Genomic DNA, 7,961 nt, shown 5'->3' on the forward strand with positions numbered 1-7,961 from the left:
CCAGGAGGACATCTCCTCCAGCTGAAGAATTTCACTGGAAAAGAAGATATAAATTTGCCAGGTTTTTGTCTCTCTCACCAAGGTCATCAGCTGTCGAACGCCGACAAAGGGAAATAACCCTGAAATCCGGATACGTTCGTGCTGCTGATCGAGGTGAGAGGGATAACTTCCCTTGGCAAACAGGACACAGTTGTGTGTCGATAAGCCAGCTGGAGGAGATGTCCTCCTGGGGCTAAAAGCAACAGTAACATCCACCCCTAGGGGTCAGCCACACTTAAGTGGCAATATACTACACTATATATATATAGTTTTAGGGAAAATAACCAATATATATATAATGATCAAATTTTGCTTATATATATATATATATGATAGGCTTCTTTCAGTTTCTGTCTACTAAATCCACTCACAAGGCTTTGGTCAGCCTGTGGCTATAAAAGAAGACTTGTCCAAGGTGTCACACAATGGGACTGAACCCGGAACCATGTGGTTGGGAAGCAAGCTTCTTATTTCTTCATTCCCCACAAGGGACTAAACATAGAGGGGACAAACAAGGACAGACAAAGGGGTTAAGTCGATTAGTGCATAAATGGTACTTAATTTATCGACCCCGAAAGGATGAAAGGCAAAGTCGACCTTGGCAGAATTTGAACTCAGAACATAACGGCAGATGAAATACTGCTAAGCATTATCACCAACGTTTCTGCAAGCTTGCCACCTTAACACAAGCTTCTTACCACACAGCTACGTCTGTGCCTATATTTTTATAATTGTCAATTTTTAAATTTAATAATGTTATTTATTGACCTGTAGTTGTTTAAATTATTCACAGTATCAGATCTATGTAAGGGTTGCACTTTATTTTGCCAAATATACTTCTCTGTATAAGCAGTAATTTTAGGAATGTATTTTTTTTTTGTTATAAATTATGTTCATAGTGTGTGCCTGCAACAAGCATATGCACTTGTTTATATATGTGTGCTTATATACATAATGCATGTAAAAAGTATGTTTTATGAAATTGGATCCGTACCTAAAATGTTCGTCTTCAAGCTGCAGACTTCATTGAAGTTTTTAGGCAGCTGCCTATGCATGCAGGTATCCTCCCTCCACACCAGTAATGTTGTCCAAGGGCTGATACAGCTTGTCAAGTTTGCTATCAGAATGCAAAGACCAGAACAGATACCATAAGACAGCTTATCTAAATACTCTAATAATTCAGCTCTTGAGTGATACTTTATCAACCCAAAAGGATGAAAAGTAAAGCTGGTCTTGGTGGGATGAACTCAGAGAGTACATAACTAGAACAAGTACTGCAATTCATTCTATCTAACACTCTAATGAATCTGCCAATTTTGTACCTTGCATACGTACCCACATTTATATAATCACATAATAATTATATGTGTAATCATCTCATCCATTTATCACTCATATCTTGCCACTTATTATCTCCCTGCCACCTGTGAAGCTTGCAAACTATGAACAGTTTTCAGCATCACTATTAGAATACCTACAGAAGCTCAGATCTAAGGCCATCAAATTTATACTTGACTGGAATATTTTAAGCTCAGCCTTCTCATATGTCTGAGAAGTGATTTTTGTTTACCTTCATTGTTCAGTTAAAACTATACTATGAGTATTACTTAGAGAGGCTTAGGGCCTTACCAATTTCATAGTGGACTATGTATAAAATTTCATTACCTTCAGAATCTATACTTCTCTACTATATCAGTTTTCATATCTCTCTTATTTATTTTTTGCCATTATTACTGTCTATATTCTGTCACTGCTCATGTTTGATACATGTTTTAATACATGTTTAATACGTGTTTTATACCTTTTCTGTGTTCACTACAGTACACTTACTGTACCTCCTCTATTTTCACTAAAGTCCACTTACTGTATCTTCTCTGTATTTATTACAATACACTTACTGTACAGTGTTCATAATAAATACTTTCAAAGTTGTGTATAAATTCATATAAATAGTAATCAAAACTAGTAAAATGGGATAATCCAAAACATGACATAAGCTTTCTTTCTTCCAACAGAACTGCAGCTTCAAAAGTCCACCTTAATCTGTGAAGTTATTGAAGAAGGCCTTCTTGGTAACAGGCAGACGTGTCACATGAAAGGGATGCCAGACATGTTTGAACTGAGTGAGAATGATAAAAATGACCTGCAGTTTGCTTTGGATGAACAGGTGCAAACCATTTTAATCTTGTATGTTTTATCTTTTACTTGTTTCAGTCTGCAACCTATCCTAGAAGGATATTGGCCTCAGTGCTTATTTTTAAGCCTGGTTCTCTTTTTGCCAAACCACCAGAGCTGTAAACAAACTAACATTAGTTGTCATGCAGTGGTGGAAGACAAACACAAAGACAGGCAGACAGACACACACATCATCATCATCATTTAACATCTGTTTTCTACTGTCATGGATAAGATTGTTTGATAGGAGCTGGCAAGCCAGAGGACTGTACCAAGCTCGAGTGTCTGCTTTGGAATGGTTATTATGGCTGGATGCTGTTCCTAATGCCAACCACTTTACAGAGTGTACTGGCTGTTTTTTTTTTTTTTACATGATGCCAACAGCAGAGGTCACCAAATAACTTACAAGACAAGATCTGTCAATTGGGTGGGGAGTAGTTTTGTAGGAGGTTGACTCTTCTGTCACAAAGTATTATTATTGCCTGTTATTTTGTTAATTTTGCCTTTCATCTTTCCGGATTGATAAAAGAAAATACCAGTCAAATATTGGTGTTGATAGGATCAACTACCTTCCTCCCCTAAATTTCAGGCCATATGCCTATATTAGATATTATTGTTGTTCTTGATGATGTTTTTATTATTGTTCTTCGTCGTCATCGTCGTCGCTGCCGCCGTCGTCATCGTCGTTGTGGTGAGCTGGCAGAATCATTACCTTACTGGGAAAAATGCTTAGTGACATTTCATCTGTCTTTGCATTCTGAGTTCAAATTCTGCCAAGGTTGACTTCACCTTTCTTCCTTTTGGGGTCAATAAAATAAGTACCAGTTGAGTATTGGCAGATGTCTGTAATCAACTAGCTCTCTCTCTCCCAAAATTTCAGGCCTTCTGCCTATAATGGAAGGGATTATTTGTTTCCCATTCTTCTGGCCTGTAGCCAACATTGGTGGTCTACTCAGTCAAGATGAGTTCATATCTCCATCACTTAGAGTGGGAGCTGACGTCTGTGTGGGGCTGAGTAGGTCTCTCCACTCCATGGTTCTTCATGGTCTGTCTTGCCACCTAAATGCTGGTCATTTTGCTCATCACACCGAGCTAAACTTAATTGTTAAGCAAGCCCTGGCTCCAGTTCTGGAGCCAGCAGGATTATCCAGAAGTGATGGGAAGAGACCAGATAGTCTTATCCTTTGTCCCTGAGTAGGAAGTAGGTGCTGCATCTGGGACACCACAGTCTGTGACTCTTCTGGATGCTGCAGTAGATGGGAGGGTCACTGCTTCCATAGCTGAATTGAACAAAATCCTTAAGTATTGGTACCTGTCGGTGAACCATTTCTTCTAGCTTGTGACGTTTGAGACATAGGGGTGGGGGTGGGGGATGAGCTACTAATGGTGAAGTTCTTATCATCATTGGCAGCTCACCTTACCAAGGTGTCAGGTGATGCCTGTGAGGGTGTATGGCTGTTCCAATGCCTTAGCCCCGCCATCGCCTGTGGTAATGTTATGAGTGTGTTAACTTGCTTCAGTAGGTTCCATTGAACCTGGTGGTGTGCAACCACTTAAGACACTCGGTGTTGAATTGATGTTTTTTTCCTTTTGCTTTTCTTTTTTCTTTCTTTTTTTTTTCCTTGTTCCTCTATTTGCATTTTTATTTCTATTTTTGGATATTAAATAAATCTGATTGTGTCTTGAAAAAGAATACATACCATAATGTTATGAGCTAAAATAATTTTTAATTAATTAAATAAGAAAGAAAAGTTATTCTGGTCAAAACAGAAATGTAAGGGATACAACAGAATCCAATGAAAAAATTTACCTGTGACGTGCAGTGGAGAGGTGACCACCCTGGATATATTTTGGCATTATTAGAGCTCAGTGAATCGTCCTTACTTGTTTGTTCCAAAACATAGATAACTGAAAGAAAATTGTAAAGATTTCCCAATCGCATGGTTCTCAGTTCTTTATGTTTATTTGTTTACATGAAGGCACATGGCCTAGTTGTTAAGGTGTTGCACTCATGATTGAAGATCACGATTTCATTTCCCAGACTGAGTGGTGTGTTATGTTCTTGCATAAAACACTTCATTTCACATTGCTCCAGTCCACTCAACCATAAATAAGTAACCCTGTGATGGACTGCTGTCCCATTCAGGGGAAATGTTGTGATCTCAGCCACTTATGTGTCATGGAAACCAAGTAAATGGCACTGTGAGTCCTGAGACTCAAGATAGTAATGTCCAGTTTATTTACATACTTACTTCTATGCCATTTGTTTGTTCAGAGAAAGCTTTATGTCTACAGTAGTAAAGCCTCACAACCACATTAACCCCAGTTCATTTCCATAACACAACACCTTGGGTAAGTGTTTTCTACCAAAACCCCTTAGGTTGAAGGAGACTGCAGAAATCCATTGTGTGTATATTGTGCACCTATGTATTTTTATGTTATGCATCAGTGTATGTTTTTTATGTTTCATTATATATCAGTAAAATATGTAAACATTGGTTAGAAACCAGTACTGTTAAAATAAAGTTCACCAAGTTGTAGATGTCTCTGTGAAACCTATGAACAACAACTTGTTCACAAATCATGATATATTATATATAGTGTAAACTTACTATATGACATAGTGTCCTGCACATGTTTACACTAAGAAGGAAACATATTGTCCCTGTTGTAATTTACAATGAAAATTATTTCACTTTTCATTGTATGCCAAGCTTAGATTTCTATAAAACAACCTGACAAAGCATTTTTATTGATGTCCTAAATCAATGGTTCTCAAATGGCAAACCCTTATACAATTTTCTAAAACTCACTGAGACCTTATTTTATGGACAACCTCGCTCACCTTAATTTTAATAGAATATCCTATGAAACAAAGATAGATTGTTTTAGAGAAAGTAAAGTATTTCTTCATTTTAGAGAAAAATTGTATATAATAACTTATTATTTTGCAAATGATCTATAACATTTTTTTAAATAAATTTTTGTTAAATTTTATAGAACACCTTACTCTTACAATTCCAGAATTTTTTTCAGAACCCACTAATCTCATGTTAGGATGCACGTGTTGATTTTAATATGTTTGTTTGTATTTTGCTTTCCAGGTAGACATGGTGTTTATGTCACTTGTTAGTGATCGAAAAGTTGTCCAGTTAGCACGAGACTTTCTTGAAAAGAAAGGAAAATCTATAAAGATTGTATCAAAAATTGAAAACTACAAAGGAGTAAAGAAGTATGTGGTCTCCCTTTTTTTCCAGTACTGATGAAAGAGGTCTATTGTGATTGTTGATATTTTTAAACAGAGGTTCTTATTAATAAATAGAAATACATAGGTGGGGTAGGATAAGCTAGAATAAGTGTAGATTGTGATCTTCTTTAATATAAAGTCCAAATGAAAGAAATACTGTAGGAGCAAACTTGATCAAAGGCATTCCAACTGCAGCCAACATGGCTTTTAAAGCTATGTAGGACTACAATAACTGTGATATTTAAGAGGGTTAAGTGTAATGTGAAGGGTTTTTGGCTGTTATTTCTCCCAGACTGAGCAACTGTATAGACATTCTCTCATTAACTTGGATATATGTTGTTTTTTTTAGTTTAAAATTCATTATAGTTTATGACAGGCATATTTTGGACCTTTTGGGGGCAAAATTTTGAGCAAACTTATGCTAGTAAGGTGTTTAATTATTTCTCTAACATATATATTGTGTGGTTTAACATGAGATAGCTATGTTCAGTTCAGGAGAGTATTTACTGTTAGACTTGTGATTGGTGATCACAGTCTGTTCTTGTAAATGAATTAAGTTCTTTTTAAATAGTTCTAATCTATCGAATGCATGTGGTGGGGATTTCTCCACCTGTATACTGGCAAGTGAGAAGAAAACACACAGCCTTAACTGAAAGAAGGAGCTCATTCTTTCAGTTAAGGCTGTGTGTTTTCTTCTCACTTGCCAGTATACAGGTGGAGAAATCCCCACCACATGCATTCGATAGATTAGAACTATTTAAAAAGACATGGCCTTTCCATAACTATCAAGAGAGATAATAATTGAATTAATTTTTTAGATGTTAATTTTTATTTATCAACCAGATTACATGAACCCTTCAAAAACCTAATTCAAGTCTAAGCTATATCAACTTCCAAAGTAATCATCCTAGATCAATTAAAAATGCATTAGCCAATAATATTAGTAAAAGACTAACCTATTTATCTTCCAATGAAGAAATATTTAATAAACATGCAAACCACTACAATATAGCCTTAGCAAGCGCCAGATATAGAAATAAAATAGAATTCTGCCAACCTAGTAGCATTAATAAAGATAACATAACTAATTATAAGCAAAAAAAAAACTGGTAAACTTTATAATCCCACTATAAATAATAATATACTTAAAAATAAACACATAACTAGTAACCAAAATACATATAAACAAGAAATTGATAATGAAAAAAAGAACATAAGATCACTTTAAATCAAAATAATGATACTAAGCATGATAATAGAACAACCAATACTAAGTTATCTCACAAACCAAAGAAAATTAAAAACCAACCATTTTACAATTATAATGATCGCTACAATGATAATAACATAATAATAAAAATCATGCACATTGTCATTCCATTAACTATAGAAAATCTCAAACAGATTATAATATACCTATAAATATGAATCACCCTGATAAATCTAATAAAATATGGTTTATTATTCCAGACACTATGCAAATTAAAAATAACACTGTTAAATTTATATTCAAAGCCATCCATAATCACTTTAACAATGATAATAGACACAATGAAATAATTAACCACAAAACTTTTAATATTGGTTTTAGCCTAACTCCTAACTTATTTACCATTATATCATCTATCAAGAAGAAATTAAATAAATTCTATGCTAATAGAAACACCAATAATAATAATCCTAATAACTCCCCTGAACTTAAAATACATCTCCCAAATTCTAATAACCCTAATAATTGCTGACATATAAATCCCAATAATGGAACCTCAACAACTAATACTAACACAACCAATATATATTCCTCATCTGATATAGCCACACATAACGACATTTATGAAAACTGCAATTGTAGAGTTAAAAATAATTTATAGTTGTAATACTTATTTAACTTAAATCTATTAAAAGAAGAAATAATGTTACCAACATTATTAGTAGTAGAATAACCTACTCCCAAATTATTACTAGAAAAAATATTATTATAGTTTTTATTATCTCTAAGGAATATATCAATTATATTTAAATCTCTTTAATAATGTTAGTTTTAACTTGAACGCCGTAAGGAATGATTAGCCAAAGTTTGTCCTTATTATTGATATTATTATATTTATTATTTATACTAGCAGAAATACCCGGCTTTGCCCGGGTTGAAGAGAATAATGAAATCTAAAAACGCCGTCTAGACTACGCAACCCTCAACCATATTTCTACATTAATAACTCTCCAATCCATGCCAGAATGGAACATAGACATTAAGTGGAATGCCAGTCTCTCATCTAGGAGGGCCTTGAAATCAATGTTACCAACTGGGGACTATGTGTGTCGTAGTGATAATAAAAAGACCCAAAGGAGGTCTGCAACGAAATAATTTTACTCAACACTTTGCAAGTGAATCACTGGAGGCAAAGATGCGTCTCATTTACTTGACAATTTATGCACCACATTGCAGAAATCACAATGAAAGTATATCTGAAAGGGTAGTCTTACACTGTTGTACCGTTGA

General features: G+C 34.8%; 1 protein-coding gene across 1 annotated transcript in view; it reads left to right on the plus strand.

The window, feature by feature from the left end:
* The window catches only part of LOC106876445 (pyruvate kinase PKM), a 50,192-nt gene that overhangs the window by 18,923 nt on the left and 23,308 nt on the right, over window positions 1–7,961 (plus strand). Inside the window, exons 6-7 of the mRNA XM_014924999.2 lie at window positions 2,055–2,206; window positions 5,319–5,446. Coding sequence (XP_014780485.1) covers window positions 2,055–2,206; window positions 5,319–5,446 — 280 coding nt within the window. The remainder of the gene's footprint in view (window positions 1–2,054; window positions 2,207–5,318; window positions 5,447–7,961) is intronic.

The sequence above is a fragment of the Octopus bimaculoides genome, chromosome 18, assembly GCF_001194135.2.
Source record: "Octopus bimaculoides isolate UCB-OBI-ISO-001 chromosome 18, ASM119413v2, whole genome shotgun sequence".
Classification (NCBI taxonomy): domain Eukaryota; kingdom Metazoa; phylum Mollusca; class Cephalopoda; order Octopoda; family Octopodidae; genus Octopus; species Octopus bimaculoides.